The 27113-nt window shown below is 38.7% G+C and overlaps 3 protein-coding genes across 3 annotated transcripts in view; 2 read left to right on the plus strand and 1 right to left on the minus strand.

Moving 5' to 3' along the window:
- The window catches only part of ANO3 (anoctamin 3), a 90370-nt gene extending 82241 nt beyond the window's left edge, over positions 1 to 8129 (plus strand). The window contains 1 exon segment of the mRNA XM_036383753.1: positions 741 to 8129. Within this exon segment, the coding sequence (XP_036239646.1) occupies positions 741 to 923 (183 nt within the window). The 3' untranslated portion in view covers positions 924 to 8129.
- Positions 8130 to 10989: 2860 nt separating this feature from the next.
- On the minus strand, positions 10990 to 25670 carry SLC5A12 (solute carrier family 5 member 12). The gene is made up of 15 exons (XM_036384951.1): positions 25314 to 25670; positions 23319 to 23384; positions 22202 to 22253; positions 20883 to 20950; positions 19750 to 19904; positions 18382 to 18522; positions 16893 to 17022; positions 16470 to 16558; positions 15438 to 15550; positions 14290 to 14357; positions 13849 to 13935; positions 13030 to 13208; positions 12705 to 12808; positions 12342 to 12463; positions 10990 to 11148 (listed from the first exon to the last, which is right to left on the minus strand). The coding sequence occupies exons 1-15, from the start codon at positions 25668 to 25670 to the stop codon at positions 10990 to 10992; spliced, it is 1890 nt and encodes a 629-aa protein (XP_036240844.1).
- Positions 15875 to 27113, plus strand: part of FIBIN (fin bud initiation factor homolog) — a 58527-nt gene continuing 47288 nt past the window's right edge. The window contains exons 1-3 of the mRNA XM_054515295.1: positions 15875 to 16602; positions 18409 to 18459; positions 19123 to 19277. The gene's annotated coding sequence lies outside the window, so the exon portion shown is untranslated. The remainder of the gene's footprint in view (positions 16603 to 18408; positions 18460 to 19122; positions 19278 to 27113) is intronic.

A 27113-nucleotide genomic window follows, 5' to 3' on the forward strand; every position in this document is an offset into this window, starting at 1 on the left:
TCTACCTTTTATAGGTCTGAGTTGATTCTTTATAGTTGTCCTATAAGCAAAATTGTCATTTTAATCAATTGTTTGTTCAGTACAGTCAAGTCTGAGGGAAAAAAAATTCTTCCTCAAACTGTTGACTATCAGCCACTTCAAACAGAATTGACAGAGCATGCACTTGCTGTAGAATGCCTATAAAATCATATTTCCTTAAAAGTCATCTTATACATCATGTTGGTTCCCTGCCCAATCATTCGTATTTTATTGAAAAAGAAGTGCAAGTTCTGTGTGTATTAGGCACAGTTATTACATGATAGAATGTGTGTCAGGAAAATGATACATGATTCTAGGTTAATATAGAAGTTGAAACATGTATACTGAGTTTGAAGTATCTATTGCATACTCCCCTAGGACTCTGATCACCTATTTCCATGATAAGCCCTGAACAAAGACTGCTTGTATGTAGCATTGGCATTTGTTGATCAAGCTAGCATATCCTGTAGTCACATCTTCATTTAAGTCACTAACTCTACACTTTTTTTCCTTCTTAGAAAACTTCAGCATTTTCCCATTTCTTTTAGATCACTCATTTACTCCCAAAGGAGTGTTTTTATTAAAAAAAACCCAAAGGAGTTGCCTTTCAGTCACAAATTGAATCTTTGGTGTCCAGTTTTGCCACAGACTTTTGGGCTCTAAATTGTCCTACAAAGGAATACATATTGATATGTTAATAAATTATTTTTTTTTCTTTTCAGCACCTTGTTTTTGGAATAAAGTCTTTCATTGCCTACCTAATTCCAGACATACCCAAAGACTTGTGTGACAGAATGAGAAGAGAGAAATACTTAGTCCAGGAAATGATGTATGAGGCTGAACTGGAACATTTGCAAAGAGAAAGGAAAAAGAATGGGAAACAGTATCACCATGAATGGCCTTAGTCATTACCATGCTACAACAAAACCACTTTGGAATTGGAGAGCGAAGTTACAAACTGAAGTCAGTCTGGCATCACTGTGAGATTTGGTGGTGGTATATTTATGTTCTTGCTAGGCAGTGCAATTGCATACTTTGGTGGGCACTGAGAAATGGATATTTCCAGTGATGTCAATGAAAAGCCTTACCTGTAACTGGTCTGTGATGAGCTCCAATGACAATTGGCATTCAGAAATGTGCAGACAGAGTAAAAATCTGGATGCTGTTTTAAGAAAGGCAATGGATTTTCATGCTGTTTATGAAGATACTATCAGCATGATGAAAACAGAAAATTACCTGTGAACCTATAGAGTAAGGGCATGACTAAAACCAACTTACGTGATATCCACTACTTCTACAGCTTCTGATTGCTCAGCTCCATCTGTAATGCCTCTAAAGAAAAGAGCAGTTGTTGCCTTTGTGGCCATGACTTGATCTTTCAGGCTTACTGTTTTGTCAGGTTTGTCCTAGTCTCTTGTTGAGATTGTGGATGTGGTCCGACCCTAAAAAAGGGGTCTGTGGCTGCTAAATATATACTATGCAGTTTAAGATTTGCACATTAGTGTCATTAATTTATCATCTAGTTGAAAACCAAAAAGTCCAAATTCAGAAAGAAAACAGGAGAGGGTAGTTTTCTGTTTGAAAATTACACAGCTGTTGAGTTGTCCTTGCACTTTTGTGTGTGAAAGGCCATCTCCACATGCTTCCAGCATGAAAGAACTGTCATTTTCATGCTAAATGTGTTACTGTTCCTCTTGCTCTGCCTGGGCAATGATTTCATGACTTCACAGAGTGCTAACTTGAAATGCTCCCATGCAGTGCAATTGACTTTCTCTTCAAATACAATTATATCTTTATAGTATGCAAGCTTCTGCCAATATATATGAGACATACAGTATAGCATTGTGGCTTGCTTGTTCAGGGAAGGAGAAGAAGAGCAATTTGTAACAAGGTTCTTCTTATTGTAATAGTAAATATTGCAGTAATGTACACTTCTTTTATTGGCCTAAATATGTCATAACATTGGAGCTGGACACAGGCAAATATGTATACAGATTGTATATAAATGCATACACACACAGTATTTACTACTATTATTATTATTAGTATGCCTTCTTACACTTCGGGTGGATTTTTTTGATAAAATCACTAAAAATGTAGATGTTCATTTGAAGAATCAAATTTCAATTTTTATGTGCAAACAGCATACTGCAGTGTTGCTTGTGGTTAATAGTCACATTTTGGTGATGAAATTGTCTGTTACTAATTTCATAATACAGGAAAAGCACTTAATGTTTAAACAAATTTAAGGGATGCATTGAAGGGAAGGGAATGGATAGAGTTACAGTTGTTCTGTTTCTCTCATACAGTTTTAAATAATGCTTTTCTGTATTGGATGAGAAAAATGTAAAAAACAAAGAGTCAACAAAGCACAATAGCTACAAAGTCTAGAAATTTTGACCTTATTTTTAGGGATAAAGCTGCAGCAAAATCAATGCTGACAGATATGAAAAGACCTGAATTTTTTCTATTTACATTAATCCTGTGTAATTAAAAAGTTTGATTTGAGTATTCACTTACATTTATTAGCACAATAATTTTATTTATTTCACTGAATAATTAAGAGTCAAGAGCCCATCAAAGTAGGTAAATAAGATCTGTTGTATCCAGAGAGCCTAACATCAGACTTTTAAGTTCTTCAGTTGTTTCACCACATTCATGAGCTTTCTTGATTAATTTCAGCTCTGTTACCAGACAAGGCACTTGTAGGAGTATCTATAGTACTGCATGAAAGGAGGAAAGAAATTTGAAGATCTGGCCCAATCAGGTACATTACCCATTCATTCTGTGATAAAGGGCGGATGGAACTCAGCTTGCCGTATTTTGGAAAGGCTGTTTTGTTCCTTCGTCTTCTGGGTTGTGCATTAAATTCCTCAGGAGTCATTATCAGAAAAAGATTACTGCACTCTCTTCAGTGCTAATACAGTCACAAGGTTTGATTTAATTTATTGCCTCTCTGTCTCATTCTGTCAAGCGCTGTTTGACAGCAGTAACCCTGTGTCACAGTTTTTATTTGTGTGCCGCCTTGTGATAATATTTGAATGCTTCAGAAGGCCAAAAATGAGCTTATGTAATATTTTCTCTAAAAACAAAATGTCTTGGCTGGCCCAAGTTATAAAGATACAGGGTAAAATCAGGCAAAAATCAGAAACATTATTTTATATCTTTTGCTATTGATATTGGCACGTGTCAATACATACCTAGGCAAATTCCAATTGGACTTCAAAAACCACATTAAACAATCTTTTTGTATTTGAGATTTACATTTATAGGTATTATGATTTTTTTTTCAACACTGGGATATAAGAGCATATGAAAGGCAAGTATGTAGATCTGACATGGTGCATTTTATGCACTGAGAAAGGACAAGAAGTTTGGAGAAACACTCTGTGTGTCCTTTACTTTTGGAGGACATCAACGGTGTGTAAAGATCTTGCCACTGTCTAGCCATTTGCTTAAGCTGAGAAACCTTTTTGCTGGACTTTGCTCAGTATGCTGTTTTCATTGACTGCACGTTATTTTCCTAAAGAATAAGGCACACACTGTCCTCAGGAATAATGTATTTTTTGAATGGTGAATGATCTTTTAATATTTTAAATATTGTCTTTTCAAACAAATGACTAGTATGACTAGACTGTGCATGCAGGCTGCATTTGTGAAATTTGACAAAGCTTTAGAACCTCAGTTCGTGCAAAAATGCTTTAGATCATTGCAGATCTAATCTATGAAAAGTTTGCTCTATGCATGCGCCCTTAGAGAGACTGCATGAGCAACTAGATTTTTTATATATGAAGTATTTGTTCAAAATGTGTTAATTATTCTTAACCAAATTCTGCATCTTGATTCAGACAAAAAAAAGTTCCATTTCAGAAATGGCACAAAGTCCAGATACATGAGATGCACCTCATTTCTTACAACTTTTTATTCTTAATTTGTGCCTATAATGTGTGAGATCTGAATTTTGATTAATAAAAAAAGGAAGATAAGAATTCTGTTTTATTGCCCATCCTAATGAGAGATTCCCCTAAATTTGTCTCTACAATCAGGGAGGCATTAAGAGTATTCACAACTGGGTGCTAAGGCTTGCCTGAGTGTTGAACTCAGCTCTCACAGCACACTGAGCATCCTTCTCTGGATACTTGGAAACAAGGCAAACCTCATGATGAGTTCATGGCATTCTCCTGGAGAAGGTGGCAGCAGGTGCACTCTTAGCTGGGTTAAAGCTGGATGGCCATGCCCAGAGGGTGGCAGTGAAAGCTGTTTATCCAGCTGGCAGCTGGTCAGGAGTGTGGTTCCCCGGGGGAACCACTTCTCTTGGGACCAGTTCTGTTTAATGTCCTTATCAATGATCTGGACAGGGGATCAAGGGCATCCTCAGTGGGTTTGCAGCCAATCCTAAGTTGACTGGTGGGACTGCAGAGGGACCTGGACAGGCTGGATCCATGGGCTCAGGTCAGGGGAGTGCTCAGTGTGGCCAGGTCTTGTCCCTGGATCATGACAACCCATTGCAGTTGCTACAGGCTGGGGGAAGAGTGGCAAAGGAGCTGGGGGTGCTGGCCAAGAGCAGCTGAGCATGGGCCAGGTGGGCACAAAGGCCAATGGCATCCTGGCCTGTGTCAGAAACAGGGTGGCCAGCAGGAGCAGGGCACTGATTGTCCCCCTGCACCTGGCGCTGGTGAGGCCATGCATTGAGACCTGTGTCCAGTTCTGGCCTCTCGGTTCCAGGCAGACACTGAGGTGCTGGAGCATGTCCAGAGAAGGGCAGTGAAGCTGCTGAGGCATCTGGAGAGATTAAGTCATAGGAAGGATTGGTTGAAGGAGCTGTGGTTGTTTAGTTAGATGAGGAGGCTCAGAGGAGTCTTATCACACTCCACAACTAGCTGGAAAGAGATTGCAGCAAGGTGGGAGTCAGCCTCTTCTACCAGGCAGCTAGGGACAAGACAAGGGAACATAACCTCAGGCTGCAACACAGTGAGGTGCAGGCTGGATATCAAGAAGAATTTTTTCATTGAAGGCATTGGAACAGGTTGTCCTGGGAGGTGGTGGGGTCATCATCCTTGGGTGTGTTCAAGAAATGACTGCACATGGCACTTAGTGTTGTGATTTATTTGTCATGGTGATATTTGGTCAAAGATTGGACCTGATAATTTTGGTGGTGTTTTCATGATTAATGAAAGCATAATGAAGCATTAATGATTCTGTTTTTTCCTAACTGTTTTCATTCAAGGATTTGAGAAAATGGTGACAGGGCTAAAATTTCAATAGTGATTAAGTGAGATTTTTTTTTGTTAGATGCTTCTTTGGAAGTACATATATTCACGAGTATGAAATAGATATCAGCTTTGGCCTTTTCCAACAACTTGTCATAAATTGTGTTCTGAGGCACAGTTAGGCTCAATTGTGTCCTGTGGAAAGCTCAAAAGGAAAATGTCTAGACAAACTGGTACACATAGGTTAGTAGATAAATACCTTAATGGAAAAACTAATAAATTTCCAGGAGTTTCCTTCATAGAAAGTTCTACAGAAGGAAAAATAACTTGGGGAACGTAGCTTCAGGGCAAGTATTAATATGGGGAAAGGCAAGAGTTTTGGTGATGTTTTATTCTTAATGTGCCATTAAGCTGATCAGTCTAATCATATGTGTAATGCACACCCTTGCTGTGGCTTCCTCCACTGCAGACTCCAACTGGGAGTGTTGCCAGAGAGAATTTCTGGAGCCATGGAGTCCATTGGAGTTACCTGCCGAGTCCTACATGGCATTGTGGGACTTAACAAACTTTTGCATTATGTAACAATTTGTTTGGAGGCAAATTAGCATAGTTAGCCTGTAAATGTCACCAATTTTCATTAAAACTATTATAAACTAGATTTTTTTTTATATATGCTGGGTAATAGCCTTATCAATAAAGCTCAATTTATACAAACAGCTATTTATGAGTGTGATAAAGTTGATGGAAAGTAAAAAAAAGCCCCACATTTTCTATTTAGTTTCTATTAAGAAAATGGACAGAGAAGAAAATAGTGGTGTCAGTAATCACTTACAATGCAGTAGTACTTCCAGAAGCATTATATTTTTTTGGAATCCTCATAAAATGCTGATGTTGCTTGTTTGGGGGCAAAGTTTGAAACAAATATAAGGGCAGCATTTTGTAATAATTATTTGATGTTAAGACTGATCTAGAATTCAAATAGAATTCCACTTCTAGGCAGACCTGTTACTTGCCTCCAATGCATACTTTGTCTGACTGAGATGCATACAATGACACTTTTTGGAAGTGTTTTAGTGACTTCTAACCTATATTCCTGTAGTAGAAAATCTAGTAGCTTCAAAAATTCCCAGAGTCCTTTCATACTTAACCTCATGCTTGCAAAACACACATTTCTCTGAGGTCAAATTCAGAGCCAGCATTGGAGGGTGAGAATGAGCACCAGGCAGCAAAGGGCTCCTGTTCACCCCAGCAAGTTTTGCTCCAGAATTGCAACAGGCTCTGAAAAATAAGGGTTTGAGGATGAAGCATGGGGACAGGCCTCCTGATCTTTTCTTTTTTCTCCGTTGGCTCATTCTTTGCTTATCCTCAGTGTTTTATTGCACACTGCCTTCTGGGTGACAGTCCCATTTCCAGGGCAATTCTGTAAAAGCAGATTTTTTTTTTCCAGGCTGTTTTTGGATGTCCCTGACAGAGATGCCAAAGCAGAAAGTGCACAAATAGCAGTCTGTTTGGTGCTTTTTACAAATCTGTTTGCCTTGGTGGGATGAAGCAGTATGAGGAAGTATGGGGCACCCCTCCCTGTGCTGTTCCTGTCCTTTTAGTCACTTCCCCAAGCACCACAGTCTTTTCCCATTATGTCTCTTTCTACACATACATCCTAAATACCCTTCTTTGGATATTTGGAAGCAAGGCAAACCTCATGATGAGTTCAGTAAATCCTTGGAAACTGTCACAGTTGTATAATTTTTAAATTTCTACAATGGATTTCTTTTGACAATTTTTATCTGATCTTGCCATTGCAAATGCATTTACTAGAAACCTGGATTGTCACAAGCTTGGCATAACCACAATAGCACAATGTTACCACAACGGCACAAAGTTCTAATGGCACAACAAGGAACAGTAGGGAAATCACTGCACTACTCCATGGTATACAGGAACTTTTTAAATCCAGGACTGGGATGTAGTCTTGAAATGTAATGGTGTGTTCCCTCTGCACTGCACTCAAAATGACCTTCTGTGAGTTCTGCTGGCTCATTCTGTCTTCTTGATACGACCTCTGTATTGCTGGCTGTTCTCTGGAGTTTGCATTCTTACTGACATGAGCTACTTGTTCAGATGCAACAGGGTGAGAAATTAGGATTAAACCCCATGGAGTCTAAAGCTGGAGAGATTTTAACCACTGAGAACATGATGAGTTCTCTGTTAATAGTAATAATAAAAAAAAACAGATCACATTTTCTTTTCTTGTTCTATTTAATTGACTTGGAGTTTCGTATTGGAAAATCTTCCAAACTGTTGGCTGTAATTTTTACCTAGAGTAGTATCACTGAAATTTCAGTTCTTGAAATAATCTCATGTAAAATCTAACTGAATAAGATAGTTCAGTCATTTTTTTACTCTGATAGTCCTGGCTAACTTGCAATATCATGATCGTAACAGATTTCTTAAAATGTGTATATATTTGAAATTTATGTAATGTTTAAATACAACTTGATTTCTAAGTAAGCAGTAAGAACAAAATTTCAGCTATTTTTTCTACTCATAAATCTACACTTTGTAAGTAATATTTGAAACAAATTTACAGTATCAGAGAGCATTTTTGGAGAAATCTACTTTTCTGTGCAAAAGCTGTAAGTTCCTCCAGCATGTCAGCTTTCAGTTTATTTTGTGTTTTAAGATTGCTTTTACAAGCAGCTATGTACCCCAGAAGTACAAGAATTCACTGAGGAAAAAGTTGTAAATCTGATTAACTATTGTAAGACACTTTTGGCATAAATTTGTCTTTGGGATGCTGTTTACTTTATCAAGGTTTACATTTACAAATGCAACTACTTGCTGTATCATGCACATTTGATTATTACTTTTTTTTCAGTAATAAACTTGGATATCTTTGAAAAAGGCTGTGAGCTTTATTATTCCAAATAGTGAAAGATAATTAAAAGTAATTGTATAGTTGAAAAGTGAGTGCTTATGAGCATTCAAACCATAGTCTTGTAAGAAAGTAATTTCAGGGTCATACTTGGCTTAGGAATTTATAACAATTAAATAATCAATTATTTTGGCCTCAAGGCCCAGCTAGACTGAGTTTTCAAATTTTCAGTCATTTATGTTGTACTGCTTTTACTAGTGACTAACAATTTCTTAAATTTAATCTCTTCTAGGATTTATCTGTGCCTAGTTTCATAATCTCAGTTTTTCAACCAAAGTGGACAGGCTAGATCTGCCTCTGGAAGGATCAATGGCTCAGGAAGTGGAGAGTAAATTTTTTAGTATTTCTTTAGGGATTGGTTAATTATAAGGTATTAAGTTGGTTTTTTAATACTTAATTTTTATACATTTATATATTTTAGGATTTTTAAAATTATTATGGATATTATGTTTTTGTTAAAGAGTTTTATGATATTATTAATTTTTGTAGTCTAAATATTAATATAAAATTTAAGATTTGTAGTTTTTGTAGGTTGAATAGGGAATGTTTGATATGAATTGTAGCTTTTATGTGTGGTTTATGTTTGTGTGGATTTTTTTGTTTGTGGTATTGTTGGTGTGAGTTTGAGTGTGATATGGTTTTATGTCTTTTGTAGGGATTTATTTGGGTTTTGTATTTGTGGAAATATAATTTTTTTTAAGTTATTTGTGGAAATGGTGTTTTAATTTTTGTTTTAGGATTTTTGATTAAAATTGGATGATTTTTAAAAATTTCATTTCTGTGTTATTTGAAAAGTGTTTTAAAATTGGAGGATTAGGTTTTGTGAATGAGTTATTTAAAAAGTTAAAGGTACATAAAGTTTTGTTTAATTTTGAGGTGTTGTTTTGGTTATTTTTTTGTTGTTGTTGCTTTAAAATGTGTTTTAGAGTGTGGTGTGTAAAAAATTTAAAATAATTTTTTGCTTTGTGGGGGATTCGGGAATTTTAATGTGTGAATATTTTAATTTATTAAAAATGTGGTTAATTTTTGAGTTGTGTGTGGGGTTATTGTTTGGTTTTTTGGAGGGTATATTTAATGAAGGAAAAGTTTGTAGAAAGTGTTGGTAAGTATGATTGGTTGGTTTTTTTGTGTGTAGAAGTAAAAATTGTGTTTGAAAAAGTATTAATAGATACATGAATGCTTTTGAATTTCATAAAAGATGGGTATTTGATAATATTTGTTATAGTTGTAAAGTTTATAATTTTTGAGGGTTAACAGTTTTTGTAGAAACAAGTTGTATAAGTTGATAGTTAAGGTAAGTAGTAATAATGGTTTTTGGAAATGTGAAATATTTGTATAAGTGTTTGTCTATTTTGATGGAAAAAGATATGATTTAGTTTTGTTTGTTTGAAAATGTAAGGTGTGTGCCCATGAGATATAAATGGTCCAGTAGCATTTACTGAGTTTCCCTCTTCACCTTTGCTGGCAATCCCAAGTGTGGAAGCAGGAGGGGAAAGCGTGCCACATGAGACAGCAAGCAGCTGCCTTGCAGCCAGACTCAGCTGTAAGCTTTAATGAGATTATAAGAGCACTGTAAAAGGGATTAACACAAATATTGAGGATTAACACAAATATTGACTTGGTTCTCAGTTTCTTGACAAACTGTTCCAGGCAAGCAAGGGAGTATCATTTACAGGCTGCTGTTTCTTTTCCCTGATTAAAATCCTGGGACCACTTCCAGGGGTAGAGCATGAACCCACACACAGGAAGTAGCTTCAAGGGCCAGATTGACATACATCTGCATCATAAAGATGGTCACTGCTAAAGCAAAAGCAACAGAGGGGCTCTTCAAAGAAATACAAGCTGAATGTCTCAGGTGGGTCTGTGAGTTGTCTTTGATATTTTCATTCAGTCTGTTTCACTCAATTGTGAATTTTGTTTTAAAACAAATATATTTATTGCAAAACTGTATCCAGAGGTTAGTCAAGGTGAGAGATGATCTGTTGGCTTTTATTTTCAACCAGCAAGTTTTCAAAGAAATATGCTTCACTGGAATAGAGCACTGAATGTGCTCTGCTTCCAAGACAGTGTACCAGACAGATTATTTTGCCAGATTATGTGTTGTTTTTTTCAAAATTCAGCATGAATTATCAATTAGGAGGCATGATCATCATTAAATGTTGGTTTATTTTCTTTATTGCATAAAAGTTGATCCTTTCGAGGTGAAAACTAACGCAGGTAAAGAACTATCCTGAATTCAAAGTAAAATTTGTTACTCTGTTCTATATCTTTTACAATGAGAAACTATAAAGAAAACTTGAATTCCCCAGAGGGAGCAAACACATTATCTTGGTGACTGAAAGACCAGTCTGGTCTGTACAGGGTTCCTGTGAGGAGACTCTTTGTGGTACTTGGGTGTAGGCTCAGCCTGACCTCTCTTCTTTCCCTCCATCAGAGGGCAGCTCACTGACTCACCTTAGTGAGATATCCCACAAACTTCTCCAAAGTCTTAATTTATCTCAAGTTCACCTTTGCACACTCCCTCCAATGATGAGTTGCTGAATAGAGCATTTGATGATGCAGATGTATTGCACCTGTGTCTGAGTGGGAGGTTCCACGACAAAATTCATGGAACATTTCTTCTGAAATAGCAGTGCTTCCAAAACCTGATTGTCCCATCATTTCCCAGGTCTGCCAAGAAATTGGTGAAAAAAAATCTGGCCTTTATTGCTATAGAGAGCAGCTGTTCCCTCTTGGTCACCTACAAGCTGGTAAGTGCAGTAAAAGAAGTTTTTAATTTCTGAAGCTGAAGAACTAAAGTTTGATTAAATGTCCATTGTCCCTCAGCTTCTAGAGGCGAGATTCTCTGCTTATATTTGTATATGAATTTTCCTCAGAATTGTAACCACGGATCTGGTGGTTATTTTCTTTGTTGGTATTGTTCTTGAAGGTGTTATCTGTTCTGGTTTTATTTGCAGCAGCTTCAGGCAGTTTTTTCTCAAAGTCCATCTGAAAAAAGAAAGAAAATAGCCTTGTAGTTTGAAGCCTGTATTCACTGCTTTTTTTCCTTTGATTAAAGAAAAATTATGAAAACAGCACAAGAAGGAAAAAGGTGTTCATTCTGTATGCCTTTTTAACGAGCTACAAAGCTTTGGGACACCTGGAAATAGCTGGCCCTGTTGCTGTGGAGGAGGAGGAGGTTGGGAAGGAGCAGCTCAGATGCTGGTGAGTGCAGCACTGCCTGGTTGTTGCTCCCTGGTGCTGCTCTGGAGGGCAGAAGCCTCAGGGGCTGTGATGATGAGGATGAGAGCAGCAAGAGAGCTTCATGAGGATGGTCAAGTCCTTTCCTCTGAGCTTGGTGGAAGGTGATAGCTTGGTGAACTGTGTAGGGTGTAAGGTGCAGTTTTGTCCCAGCAGGGAGAGGGAGGTCAGACCCTGTTTTGATGCCTCGGGTTTTAGCTTTTATATCTTCCAGATTCTGTGCTGCTTTAGTGTGTAGTTCTGAGCTTCATATGAAGTGTTGGTAAGCGCTCTTCACAGAGCAGCTAGACAAAGCAATTCTTTTTCTACCTTGGGACCAAGGACAAATGATCCAAATCTCAGGCCCAAGAGCACAACCAACAAGGACTGAAGAGAGAAAAACAAGCAGGATGGGACTGCATGGGCTAAAGCTGTAATTGGAAAATTAACTCCAATATGCAAATGGAGCAGAACTTAAAAAAGTGCAGGACCCCATGAGCATTTTGGGACCATTTTGGTTTATCTTGGGTGCAGCCCTGGCTGGGCTCTTGTGCTGCCCAAGGTGGATCCATGGAGGAGATCCTTTGAATAAATCCCTGCTTTATTCTTTAGCTCTGTCCAGCCTCTGCTCTAGGTCAGCTTCCCAAGGCATTAGTTCCTGGCTTTCCTGAGGGCTCTTTGTTTTTTGAGGGCCTGAGTCCCCATATTTGATGAAAATGGGAACAATAGAAAAAAAAAAAACAACTCAGGGAACAATAGGTAACTTACTACTGACCAGGGTTTGGCTGATTTCATTTCCAGTCTGTGCTGCTTATGCAGCATCCCTTGGAGAAGTTCAAGAGCAGCTGTTGAAGGCTGGTTATTTCTCTGTTCAGCCCATGCCCTCACATGGGCACATGCCCTCATGTGTTCCTGTGGCTCCTGGGCCACAGCAGAGCTGAGCTGATGGGCTCAGCACTCACCTCCAGGCTGTCGTGCTGCACACCACACCAGAGAAATATTTTGAGTCTTTTGGACCAAAAGCAAAACAGGTCGCAGACTGGCTTAATTAACACTGGTGGGATGTCTTCTCCTTTACTAGGTCCTGCAAAAAGAAAATAGTAATAAGTGAGTCCATGGATAGCTGGCTATGAGCCTTGGGAGCCTCAGACCACAGACCATGAGGTTGGGGAGCAGGATCAGAGCCCACTGCCCTCAGTCTGTGTCTCAAGTCACCTACTAAACTTTTTTAAAGCTTTTTTAACAGCTGAGTCAGCTTACGCAGAGGTATGATTGTTTATATATGTGCGAATATATATATGTCTATGTATGTTTAGAACACCAACCTGTTATAAAGCTTATCAACAGCCCAGTGATGGCACAGCCCACACAGCCAATGGCACTGAAGTACAGGTAGGACAGGGAGTACCAGGTGTCTGCCAGCAGAGGCCTGTGAAGAGGTGACAAAAAGCAGCTAGTGACGAGCATCAGTTCTGTTTAAGTTGTTGCCTGACTGAGCCAGCACAATGCAGCTCAGGCAGCAGCTGGTGTGACATCTGGCACCAGTCTGCACTTCCAGCCTGCCCTGTCAGTACTGCCTGCACCCCAGCTGCAGGCTGGGGGGCACACTTGGCAAAGCATAGGCTCAAGTGGTAACAATAGGAAAAATACCTCTCTGGAGCCAGCGTGGGAGCTGCTGTTAGCAGTGCCTCGGTGCTGTTAGCCAGGGTGCAGTTGAGGGTAGACAGCTGCAGAGGGATGGACTTTGTTGGTGGTGCAGGGTAAATGAAAGAGCCAGTACCAGCCCAAAAAGCCAAGCTGATCCCAGCTAAGAGGCCTCCAAGAGCACCCTTGGAAAGTATAGAAAGATACTGTTAAAGATGGTATGTGCAAAGTGCTTTTCTGTGAACGTGAATTAACCAGGAGTAGGTAATGATGGGTTATGGTGTAAATAAATTCTGTTCTCTCTCAACTAAGCTATAAAACATGGTGTTTTAGTGCTGTCTGTTTGTAAAAGCTAAAGCAGAAGTGTGCTTAAAGCTGTGATACAGATTTTAGTTTTACCTCTGCTAGCCTTGATGGAAATCCTGATGGGGCAATATGGAATGAGCTCATGTTCTGTTTTGAGTGAAAGATTGAAGGCAAAGCTTTTGAAATCCCTCTGTGCATCCCAAAGCTGGGGCAATAATTTTTTATTCTTAATGAAACTCAGAAAAAAAAATAAGAAAGCTGGTTTAGAAAGCTGGTTATTGGATTCATGTGAATCTAATAACCAGTGTGAATCTGTGAATCTAATAACCAGTTATTCCACAACTGGGTAGACTTAAATTCAGCAGGATGAATTTAGGCAGGGAAAAGGCACATATAAATAGATCTTAGATCCTCAGGCACTAAATCTGAAAAGCTGCTCAAGGACTTAAACAATTTTCAAAATTGAGTTTTAACCAAAAAACAACTTGATCTTTTAGATCAGGATTTTTGTTTACTTACCTTCCAGTTAGCACAGGGAAACACAATTCCCAGAGTAAATAATCCCAGCATGGGCCCCCCACACATCCCGTGGATGGAGAGGGAAGCCTGCGGGTGAAGAGAAGAAAGAGGAGTTCAGGCCAGCAGCTGAGGGGAAGCATGCCCAGTTCTGATTTTGATCTGTAATTTTCTTTGGGAAAATGGTGAGGGAGAAGGGATAGGTAGTAATTTCAGGGCACAGTTAAAGAGAGAATTGTGCTCAGTATTGTTTCCTAGCAGTGAGTCAATAGTGAAGGAGTTAGGGGATTTTTTTTTCCCTACTTTTATTCCTCTCCGCAAAATGTCCACAGAAATGGTTTGGGTAATCTAGTAGCCATCAGAGCTGGCAGCATTATTTGCTCAGTTCATTACATTTTGTGTTCATTCCTATTCTATTAATTGCATTTCTGAAGCAAGAAATACCTGCACGACTCCTCCCAGCAGCGATGCTGCTGCAGCCATGGAAGTGCACAGGACACCGTACAGTACACCTGGAAAAGGTAAGGTAGGGAGGCTCTCAGTGCTGGTTAATGGTGGGGATGGCTTCCAGCTCAGTAGTGTCTGAGGTGACCAGCCAGCAGAGAGGAATTGGCACTTCTTATTGGGCGCTTAGAGTAGACCAATACACACCCAGCAGTGGCTTGTATGAAGTCTCGTTGGGTTTTTGGTGGATTGATATTTCTTACAAAGTAGAACAATAGCAATGAAATTAATTTAGAAGTAATGCCTCATATAGGAATGTGTCTGTTGCCTTTAAGTATCACTTTTGAAAAATCTCATAAATGAGTTGAGAAATGATAAAACAGCATGGCTTTCTTCCCTTGACACCAGTTTTAACTTTATGGTAGGTGAAACTCTGTATGCAGCAGCCTTGAGTAAAGCCAGCCAAAACTTCTGTGCTAGCACACCTGGTTTCAGACATAAAAATCATCTTTCTAGGTCCAGAGTGAAAAAACCAAGTAGTAAGTGGAAAAACAAGAAGGGAGAAGACTAGAAGCAGTTACAGAGAGAGAAAATAGATGGGTTTGGTGCTTTCATTATATAATGAATTTTAATAAAATTCTTATGGTATTATTATGGTATTCATAAAAGGGTTATGATCTTACTGCAATAATTGTAACAAATATCGTAAAAATTAAAATAATGTTGGATGCTTGATATGTTGATGATGTTTCATGGGGTTTTTTATTTTTTTGTTTTCATACTTTGTTCTCTGAAAAGCTGAATAACCTGCTTATGCAATACTCTGAATATAAATTATCTACTGTATTACTCTAAATAAATACTACTATAGAGTAATATGGTAATAACTACATTAACATTCTTTCTGTGTTATGAAGAGTGTTTTCCAATACATTCAGTAGACCAAACTTTTCCAAGGATTTTGAGTGGGGGTTGTTCATGCTAGTCTCTGTTTGTTCCTCTGCCATATGGTGCTGATGATGCTACCAAGGCCTCAGGCTGATGTTCACCTGGGGGGTTTATAAAGTGTTACATTCCTGTTTCTGAGGGAGTCTCTCTGTTCAGTGCCCTTTGCTGCTAAAGAAAGGGGTCTCATCTGGAGTACCCACACAAGCCTTTGCTGATCCATGTGCTCATCTTCTCAGAGATGTTAGGGAAACCTTTCTTGACCAAGTCTTCAAAGGTAACAGTTGCTAAAGCATTGATGCTGGCAGCTACTGTGCTGTAGAAAGGGAGAAGAATGGTAAGTAAATAGGAAGCAATATAATCTGGAATCAAGTTGTATTTATATAGAAATGCTTCCTCTTTTTCAGCACTACTGTTCCCCAAGAACTGTATGATTCATAGTATTTTTCATATGTGCTGCTTTAACTGGGGAGGTTCCTGCTGCTTCTGCAATTGCTGGGGGCTCTGCTACGTGCTGGCATGGAACAAGATAAGAACACATCCTAACTGACCCTTCCTTTTACAAGTTTGCAAAGACCTTAAGTATAGACATGTTCCAGAATTAAAACCTTACTCCCTCACAAATTGAAGGATGTGCAGTCACCACTACTGCCACCCTGGTCCTCCATGCATGGCCCGACTCTTTTAGCTGGGCGAGTGAGCCTGTTTTTGGTGAATACAGTTCAGATAGACTTACTGAAAATATTTATACCCCTGACTATGATATTGTGGCAGATACCTTAAGTAAAGATAGTTTCACCATGAGCAGCTCCCGAGAGTATTTTGGGAAGTTAAACTCAGTTTTTCTACACTTTCTTTATATTGGTAGCATTATTCTAGGTAACATTATTCTAAAATGTATTTGGATGAAAAGATACTGGAGATGTGGAGTTAGACTTTATCATAAACATAATCATAGAATAATTTAGGTTGGACAAGACCCCAAAGGTCACAGAGTCCAACTGTTTACCCAGCAGAGTCAAGTCCACCACTAAACCAAGTCCCTAAGTGCCACTTCCACATGTCTTTCAAATATCTCCAGGGATGTAACATAGTTCAACTAAGAACTAGTGCTACTTCCTAGAATGATCTAAGAGAAACCACTGGGCTTTTCTTAGGGTTTCATGTTTTGACCTCATTCTGGATCCTCAAGAAATTATCATCAACAGCTAAAATTTCAATTCAGATTCACAAACCTTAGTGTTCCACTGAATGCACAGGCAACAAACAGTCCTGGGACTCCTGGCATCGAAGAAAAAATGTCCATAACAAAGTATGGCATGAGCTGGGATAGAAGGAGCACGAGAGCAACACAAGAAATTAATTAAGGTAATGGAAACAAACTATTTTATGCTTATTAGCATGTTGCTAAATTCTGATGTTGTCGCAAATAACATGGTTTCAGATTTTGAGCAAAGGGAATATCTTTTGGGAAAAATACTCAATTGAATTAATACTGCAGGAGTGCCAGAATAGATATTGTTATAGCCCTGATCTGGCACCCACCTTAGTCCCTGAGTGCTGAAAGGACATAGAGCATTGCATAAAATTAAACTGTTCTGATATGTGCTATATCTGAGCCCAAAGCAGCTCCTAATTATTGTAATGGACATCTGTACCTGATCGGGAGCTGAAATGAAAGCAGCAGTCCAAGGGTCACAACTCTTGTAATGAGAGTACATCACCAATCCACAAAATACTGCACACACTAGGACTGTCCAAAGTCCCAATAAATTCAGGTAAAGTGCCCTAGAGCAAAAGAGGGAAACTCTTTAATGGAAGATAATTTAAAAAGTTGTTATAGGATACTTATTCTGAACTTTTTTGGGAGATCTTTTAATCCGTATTGGTTATATAATTCAAACTGGCTGTATAATTCAAAGCAAGATGAAAAAAAAGGAAAAGTACACCAGCCTTATGCTATAGGGCAAGGATAAAGTTTCCAAGCAGCTCCACAGAGCTGGGGGAGTCAAGTAACCTCAACATAGAATGGGCTGCACTGAGGACTGGGTCTGTAATGCCTGTCCCTTGTAAGAACAGATGTTTGCCTGTTGGGAGATGCTGATGCTGCTCTCCCTTTAGAGCACACAGGATATTGTTTCCAATGTTACCGTGCACAGTAACAGTCCTGGTGGCTTTTTGGTGTTCCATGAATGGATGTGGGTGACAGCCTCTGCTGGGAAGGTTGTACGGCTGTGGGTCAGCAATCCTGCAGGTTCTGAGAGCTGCCAGGATTTACAGAGCTCACATCATGTTTGGACACACCTTGCACAAGATCTATTGCACACAGTTCAGAGTGTGCTACCAGGAAACAGAGGTTAACCCAACTTGTTACTGGTGATGTTCTCCCTGGTGTGACTTCTAAATGCTTTTCAGACACCGAATTATCTACAGGATGAATTCTTATAGACAGTCATGACCTTCAGAGAAATTAATGGGTTTACAGTCACCAAAAATCTAACTGTTGGAAAAAGGAAAAAATGATCACCTTTATTTTTTAGCTGCATTTGCAAGCAATTGGCCCTAGGTGTGTGAAAAAAATCTGATTGTTTAGTAAAATATGTCTAGCAATGAATATATTACTGCTGAAGTTGAGGCAGGTAGCAAGATGGAGACCTGTATTATCTATATTGTGAAGATTCACTTTGTTCTTCATTGATCTGATTATTCTGACACTGCAGAATTTTAAGAAATTAAGATTTGCTTTTATTTAGGTAATACCTTGTACTCTAGTACTCCACTAAATCAATAACAATCTTTAATCCTGTATAACATAAACACAGTTCCAATAGATACATTTTTGCAATGAGGTTGTAGATAGCCCAACTTCTGTGTTGCCATCTTTGCCATACTCTCCTTCTGAGGATTAGTTTGTCAGCCTGATCATAAATTGATAAGCTGCAAGAGATAGATTTCTCTTTTTCCTCTGCATATACTTAAGTCACTTTGAGCCAAAGGTAGTAAGACTGTCAGAGCAAAATTAACTTACTACCACCTAATGGCATCCCAATATTTATTTATCATATAAATATATGTTTTCAGTATAGCTGACAAACTTAGTGTAATTCTTAATTGATTGCGGGAATAGGTTAATGACAGGTAGCTTACAGTTTAGCATGCCTTTCTGATTTGCAGGAAATGCATCTCTGTATTGTGGACTGATTGACTCCATAGAGCCCTAGCCAGGTAAATGTTCCCCCAATAACTATTGTCCAGAAGGTATGTCGTCTCAAAGGATCAACATCAAAGCTAGAGGAAAGAAAGAAATAAAGAAGCAATTATTTTTTTTTATTTAAACATATTTTTTTCGGCAAGAGGTAGGTGATTTTTTTCAGAACTATCTGGCATGTCCTACCCCCTGAATCAAAAAATTCTGATTTGGTAATACGGTTTTCTAGGACAGATGGCATCCGATGTGTTCAGGTTTGGAAGTTTTTTTACTTTTATATTGGAACATATTGTTTTCAAGACAGGATAAACAAATATCATTCAGACATAGTCAGAGGATCACTTAATTCAGATTAATCAAATTTATAAGGTTGCTTATGCTCAGATATCTGACCTGTGTCATACTGTAGCACACCTACAAGCTGTCCTGCCTGGGACCCCATCTTCTGTAAGGAACAAGGTTGCTTACCAAAGTCTAAAAAAATCCAGCAGAGTTTTAGTAATAAGTTTTAATAATTATTAATAATTTTATCTGTAATTATTTTTTTATAATTAATAATAATTATAACTTCCTTTACAAGAAATTACTTCAGCTGCTGTGTTATCTAACAAAATTCTGCTACTCTGCAAGTCTAACTTGTACAAGCATATTTTTCTGTCTCGAATGTGTAATCTTTGCAGTTTTCCTTATCTTGGTTGGGACAGTAGATAACGTTTGACCTTGCTGCTGGATTCTGTCACTGACTTGCCTTGATTAACCAACAAATGCCCCAAACAGCCAAAGGAAGATCAGATTTCTATCCCAGTGCACTGGTGCACTATTGCCTGCTGCTGTGGTGAGTGCAAGTAAACATAGGGTCTGTTATGAATAGAAAATGAAAGATATATACAATTAGCCACTGAGATTAGCTCAGTTGACTCGAACATGGTGCTAATGGCATCAAGGTTTCATGTTTGATCCCTTTATGGGCCATTTACTTAAGAGCTGGACTTGTTGATCCTTGTGGATCCCTTCCAACTCAGAATATTCTGTGTATGAAATTGGAAGGAGTAATTGGGCTGCATTTGTAGCTGCACATGGAAAAATGGCAAATCTCCCCTTCAGTTCAGCAGACCTTTGATTTCTTGAAAGAGTAAAGCTTTCCTAAAGGTCAAATGCACTGCCAGTAGCTGAAGAGATGAGGAATGGACTTCTCTGAGTTACCAGGGTTGTTTAATAGCAAGTCTGTGTATTTTTGGCTTACTGAGGGTATGGTTTCTAAAAAATAAATATGCAGCGAGGAATGGTTTGCATAATTTTTTTCTTACTCAAATATGTTTAGCCGAGATCCTTCATGGGCATCTTCCCAGACTTTGGTTGCTCCACCATTCAGACTAGTGCCTCGAATCAGAACCGCCACGAAGCCAGCCACCATAACAACCATTTGAAATGCATCTGTCCAGACAACAGCTTTTAATCCTCCCTAGAACAAAGAGAAACTGTACACCCCCAATCTTCTTTCCTGTTCCTCAAGTACTGAAAAAATGTATCAAGTCTCCTTATTTTGACAGCTTCTGAGCTGTATGTGCAGCACTCAGCAAATCAGGGCTCTGTATTCTCCCACAAAGTGTGTATTTTTGCAGGTCAGAAAATTTCACAGCCTAAATAGTTTGTTCACAGGCACAGAAGAATATTTGACATTCAGTTAAAAGCTTCTTTACTGCCTCCTTTACATGCATTTGAAGAACATATGATGGTGTGGAACTTAGGGAGTTTTGGCCTGTTCCTACGTCCCATAGGACTCCATATGTTCTCAGAGCCCACAATAAGCCCAACACAGAAAAATATCTCCATAAAATTTGCTATTCATCTTCTTCCATAGCTTTCATATTTGATCAAATCAGTGCTAGAGCACATAATAAGTGTTCTCGACAGGAGTGGAGTGGTATATTGAAAAAAATCTTTAGTGGCAAATGAGAATGGCAATTAGTTTGTCCTGCAATTAGCAGGGCTCTGCTGCTTCGCTGCAAATATCTATACAATATATCTGGTTTGGAATTTGGAGTCTCACATTGCTTCCACTTAAAAGTAAAGCTGACCTGTTGATTATCCTTCCTAGGTTTTAGTGCTTTGCTCTTGAGCACAATTTTCATTGCAGTATTTTTCAGCTTATAATTTGTAAAAGATAAGAATCATCTTCTCAAAAGAAGACAGGGGAAGCATATTGCCTCCTTATCTGGGCTCTATCTCAAGATGTCTGGTTTAAACATGGAGACATACAGCAGAGGATTAGAGAGGATTTTTTTTTCCACCAAATAGGCTTCCTTATAACACAGAATGTGGAAGAAATTTATCTCTGTGTTCTCCACAGGAGCCATCCTTCTCTGATAGTGTGTCCTGTTTAAAGGATGGTTGAATTAAGTGTCTGTCTTCCAAGTATTCAGTTATGTCTGTTACATACCAGAGTGCAGTAGAAAGTGCAGACAATTCCTGTTGCAGCTACAGAGCCCCAGAGATCAAATCCAGTGACTGTGAAACCAATGAAAACAAAATTGTTGGTGAAATGGGTGTGAGTCATCTGGAAGGTAGCAGAAGAACTGTAGTCCTTTAGCTTTAGAAGGATAGGAGCAATTACTAACTTTAATCTTTTGTGTCTATTAGGAGCTTTACTGGATTGTTCAAGTTTTGTAGAACTTCTGGGTACTGTTTTTCATTGTTGTTTTCTTTTGAATTGAAATTAACTAACTTTCAAGCAAAAGTAAGAATACTTGCATAAAGCAAAAATGTCATTCTGACGGGACAGAGCTTTATAAGCAATGCTTCACTTCTGTTCTTAGTCCAGAACTTTGTCTTGAGAAACCAAGTTCTTCAGAGATTCCCAAAAATCCTAAGATGAAAAAAACCCAAGCCCTAAGAAATTCCATTACCTGCATTTAAGAATGACTTAATGCTAAAATGAGCTTCATTAAAACAAATTTTTGTGTTCATTTTGCTTCATAAAGTTTCTTTACACAAAATGCACAGATTTTGTTTTGGCTGATACTGAAAGCTATTTGTAAAGGTTCTCTTATTAGCAAAGTTAGTATGGTGTAATAATGAATGAGAACTTTCACATGGAATTCAGCTGCATGACAAAGGAAGAAAATTAGAAAATTTGGCAATGTGTGAGCAGTGGGATCAGTCTGAATGCAACTCAGATAATGAACAAACCAAAAAGCCTCGCAGTCTCTTCCCAGTCAGTTTTGGTAAAATCAGGATTTGGGCCATGATGATTCCTTGTGCCCTATGACAGCAAAATTACAAATCCCACCTATGGTGATGGATGCTTTATGCCTAGTTTGCAAATATTAATTGAAGAAGTCTAGGTGCAGACAGCAGAACAGCACTCATCTCTGGCTGCAGGGAAAAGAGCTATTCCCATGGAAACCTGAACACAAGAGACAGGAACGGGGGCAATCAAAGTGCATAGTATGGTCTTGGATCATCAGCTTGTACTGTGGACTTTGTCAGGATGTTGGGAAATTGTTTGCTTCAGGTCTCTTCAGGCGGTACTGAGTGGGAAGGAGAGCAGAAGAGCAACCACGAGGCTCCTGCTAATGTTTGGGTGTGAGAGGAACCTGGGGAGTCAGAAATGTGGAACTATGAGGTGAAGGCAAAAACCTTCTTATAGCACCTTTGAGCAGGGTTGGGTTTTTATCTATTTTTGTTACTTCTTTTAGTCAAGCAGTCCCTCTGGTATGGTTATTTGGGGTAGCAGTGTAGTGCAGCATAAGAACTCACCTTGGTTGAGTGCCAGTGATGGAGCATAGACCACTATTCCTGTGTAAAGGATCTGAAGGAGAAAAATGATGTATTTGAATGCTCAGTGATAGAACTTGTATTTAGAGTAGGGCTCTGAGCAAAATACCAGATCTACGGTTTCTTTAGATCAGCTTGTATTGTACTATGGCTTTCTGTTTCAGCCCTTAAAAATTAAAATGTTGTGTTTAGCTCCCTTCTGAGGGAAGGACCCTTATTTGTCTTTATATTACCTGTTTCTCTACTGCTAAGACAAGTATGTGACAAAATATCCTCATGAAATAGAAAAAGGATATCTCCAGATAACACAAATAGTGATACAGAAATAAAGTTGCATTGATCTTAGAAATTAAATCTTCATTTTCCCATTCAATCCTTTTCAAAGTAACTGATTCAATACCTTTTAAGTGTAAGATCTGAGAGAACTGATGGAGAAACAAAGCATCTAAGTCACTAAGCATTCAGATCTATTGCCAAAGGTTTGGGAATAATTAAAATGGAATTAATACAGATGAAAATGTCTCTTATCAAGTCTAATCTCCCATCAAGTCCTATCTTTCCATTAAATACACAAATAATGTAATCTTTCAAGATGGTCAGAGCAGTGCTCATCATGGGACCACAACTAGCCGGGCATCTGCCCAGGATACCTTGTACAGCAGTTTTCAAATAGGACACTTCACCTGAGTGTCATGAATGGGTAACTAAACATACCCAGTGAAGCTTGACCAGCTTCTCAAGAAAGACAGAATCCACTTGTTTGGGAAGAGAGAGGCTTCCAGTGAACGTAATGTGACCAAGAATGTGCTGTGAGAATACAGCCCAACATGTGTTAAAGACTGCTAAAGAGTGTTAAAGACTGCTAAAGAGTGTTAAAGACGACTAAAATGACATTCTTAATACTAAACAGGAAAGGTTAGGGCAGTTAGACAGTTAAAAATACAATCTTTCTTTTTAGCATTCATAGTTCAAGTGAAAAAACTAAGAAAAAAGAGTACTCATTAAAACATCTCATTATAAAAAATGTGGTGTATGGGACTAGTCCGTGAAAATCAATGTTGAGTGAAATTAGCATAAAAAAGAGTCAATGTTTTCTTACCGTCTGGAGGATGTAAATCAGTGTTGCAGCAAGACGGACAATCTTGTTAAATCTTAACTCCAAATACTAGGAAAAAGCATAATCTCAGTAAAGTGCACATGTAGCATCTGTGACACAGCTGTTACCCTTCTGTTTGCCCCAAGTGACACGTTACTGTGCAAGTACTCCTGGCAGCTGGCCCTGCTGCTGTGAGCAGCTAATGAGAAGAGCAAGATTGTCATTAGACAGAATGATAATTACATTTAAGAAATCTATCTCCTCATCTCTACCAGGTGAAGTTCTATATTGGGTTGCAGTAATCAGTGCCTTCTTTGCACCAGGAATAACTGGGAGATTGCAAGAACTACAAAGAAATTTTAACTTCAAATGAAGGTATATTCCAGCTCTACAATGAGGAAACTTGAGCTCATCTCTAGCAGAAATAGCATCGACTCCAGTAGTGCCAAAAGTGGAGGTGGAGCAGATGGTGAAGCAGCAGCATGGAGTTTCCTGGTGTGGGAGCTGAGCTGGCTTTCTCCCTTGTTCTGTCTCAGCCTAAAGCCAAATCTGCACATCACCAATATGGAGAGGCATGAAGGAGGATCTTAGGGACTTCCAGGCTCAAGGATGTGGAGAGGTGTTGCCACCTTCAAAAGAACTGCAGATGTGAATGGATCTCTAGACCCAAAAGCCCAGGTTTTAAGGCTGAATCACTACCTGGGGTCTTGGCAGAGTCTCTCTGCCCCATGGCAGCCCCCATGCAGGGAGGCTCTTCTTGGGCCACAGTCCCATGTGCCCCCCAGACACCAGGTATGGCCTGTACAAGTTTTCTCTCTTTTACAAGTCTCTTAGCTGTGCACTTCCTACTGACAAAGTATCTTTTTCTTTTTCATTTTTCTCATGCTGATCTTGTGTTTCTTGCATAATAAACCCCACAGTCTGCCATATAAATACATGGCTAATTTATGTAACTTGATCTATTTCTAAAAATAATTTGTGAAGCCAACAGTCATCTTTGCAGCATGCTTGAAGGGTACCTCCATCTACAATAACCCTTTTGCTGGTTCACATGACAAAAATAATTCATTCTCTGACATTGTATCAAAACCAGCTAGAAAATGCAATTACTTGCAGCAATGGTCAATTTTGCTCTTCACTGACCTGAAAGTATTTCCAAATACCCAGGCAGATCTTTTTGACCAAATTTCCTTCCTTGGGTTTGGGCTCAGTGAGCTCAAGCAGCCTTTCTGTTACCAGAAGGTTCCTTGTGAAGGAACCCAGCTTCGTCATCCAATTCATGCCTAGTTGAAGCTGCCCAGAGAGGAGCAACCAAACTTGCAGGAGCTGACTGAAGTAAGAGGCCATCCCAAATGTCAGTAACTGTCCTGTGGATGTGCAGTTTATAAGGGCTGCTACTCAACTGTGTTATAAAGGAAAAAATGTGTTCCAAAGAAAATGCCAGGCAAAAAACTCTACAAAATTCAAAAGTCATTAATTTCTTTTCCTAGAGAATGCTTGAATTCATTCTCCAGCCCTGACTGGTTTTTTTTTTTCTTCTTTATCTTTTTGAACAAGCCTACCACCTTCTTTCTCTTCTTCCCACCACAGCTACTTAAATATAGTAACTGGCCAAAATTACCATATCTAGACTAAGTTTGAATTGGGTAGTATTGAATGTTGTTCTTAAAGTCTGCCTCTCTAAACCAGAGCAGAATACTCAAAGACCAGAAGCATTTGGATATGCTTAAATATTTTCCAGCTGTAGCTTAATTTGGTGCTGTGTCTGAACCCATATCCTGTCTGTGCCTATATGTGCATAAAAGGAGCTCTGACCCTTAGATTGGGATTTCAGCTTATGCAATATAAATAACTAGTTTAAATAATGCAAATTATTTTAAAAATAATTAATATAGCAATATATTTCTTCTGTAAAACACCGCAGAAAGCTTTCTGTCAAAGGTTTTTCTCTAAAAAAATATATTATAAATTGTGCCTTATTTTATGATTTTGACTTACCTCATAAGTGCTTGTGATGCCAGATCTATAAAAAACAGGTAGAAAAAGTTCAGAAGTAAAAATGATGACAAGTGTATATGAAAGAAAGAAGAGCACGAAGGATGCCCCATAGCGATAAACTTCGGAGGGTGTCCCCAGGACTGTCACTGCTGACATGAAGCTTGATGTGAGAGAAAAAGCTATGGGTCCACATGTCATCTGCCTACCGCCCACCAAAAATTCCTTTGAAGTTTTCTTTTTCCTCTCTTTAACTGCAAAAAAGACTCCAATGCTGGCAGAGACTAAAAATAGTGCTGCAAAAACAATATAGTCCCAAGTCACAAATTTTTTGACTTCTGGAGCTACAAAGTTTGGCATTGCACCAATTGTATACTTTTCTGATGGAAGGTTCTGGTTTACTGTGTCTGCTGCTCTGACCAGATTGACTCTGTTGACAGCAAAGCTGAATCTTATCTGTAGCTCAGCAATGACAAAAAAATAAACTGGAAGAGTGTTCAGCCAGAACACCTTTTCTAATCCAGTTCTGTTCTAAGGAGTTAAAAAAAAAAAGGTGTAGCTAAGGATGAGTTGAGGAGGAATACACTTAGACCCAAGTACTGTGGGTGCTTCTGCCAGGCAAGTTGAAATAAGGGAGTTAGCTGTGAAATCTGTAGTACAGTCCCTTTTTATCTGTAATGTGTAAGTTTAAGGTTAAACATTAGCCTGGCACATTGACATGATCCAAGTCTTTTCTAACGTCTCAGCATTTCTAAATAATGAAATGAGAGCAATAGAGAAAAAGGGAGAGAAAGGAAGGGAAGCTCAGTGTACAAACCTGTCATCTCTCTAGTGAGTTCATTTTCAGAGAAGCAGTTTCCTCATATGGTTAGAAACTGATCTTGAATGCCAGCAATAGGCTTTGCAGCTGTCCTTTGAGATGCTAAGTGTGCTCCTTGGTAGAATCTCTGGAACTTACGGTGGCCATAAGAAACTGAAGTGTTTAATGGTTAAAACTAATTATGGCGCTCCTCCCCAGCTGCTGTAGTTCAGCCTTGGTGTGTTTGGAAACCCAGTGGACCTCCAGATGTGTGGTTTGTGCTGCACTGTCTGAGGGTGAGTTTCTGTTAGAAACTAATTTTTAACTAACTTATGCCAAAGACAATATAGCTTCTATGGGTTCATGTGAGAAATTACTTATTTTATTTATCCATATAAAACTTATTTATTTATCATATAACTTACAGAACTACAGAATCATAGAAAACCAGACAGAACAGCAACACTTATCTTAACTATGTCTTTGGCATAATTTTTAAAATTCAATTATTAGGTTTTCCTTTTGTGTTTTTGTTTTAAATAATTGAAAATTCATTTTATCCTCATTAATGCCATAACAATACATTTCCCAAAGAAGCAGGAAATTACTTGTCATCCTGAAGGATGAACTTGTACAGAGAGGTAGTGTGTGCAGTCACAACCCTGAAGGAAGGGTGGAGAGTGTATTGTGAGGAAAATTTTAAAAAAGAAATTATGTAACCTGGGAGAGTTTTAAATAGAAGAAGTTCTTTTCTTCAGCCTTGTCTTGGTGGGGGATGGACCCCCATATCTCTTAAGTCATTGGTAAATAGAGGTGATTTTGCTGTGTCAGTAGCCACTTAGTATGTGTCCAGACCTGAAGTCTTGCCTGTTCCCATCCGTTGCTCAGATGGACTTGTTCTGCCCATGTGTGCAGTAGAGATTGTGCAATTTTATAGTTGATTTTGATGAGACTGAGTGTGAAGGGGGAAGTTGAAATTCCCCTTTTATTGCCAAATGTGAGCT

This window comes from Molothrus ater, chromosome 6, assembly GCF_012460135.2.
Source record: "Molothrus ater isolate BHLD 08-10-18 breed brown headed cowbird chromosome 6, BPBGC_Mater_1.1, whole genome shotgun sequence".
Lineage (NCBI taxonomy): Eukaryota > Metazoa > Chordata > Aves > Passeriformes > Icteridae > Molothrus > Molothrus ater.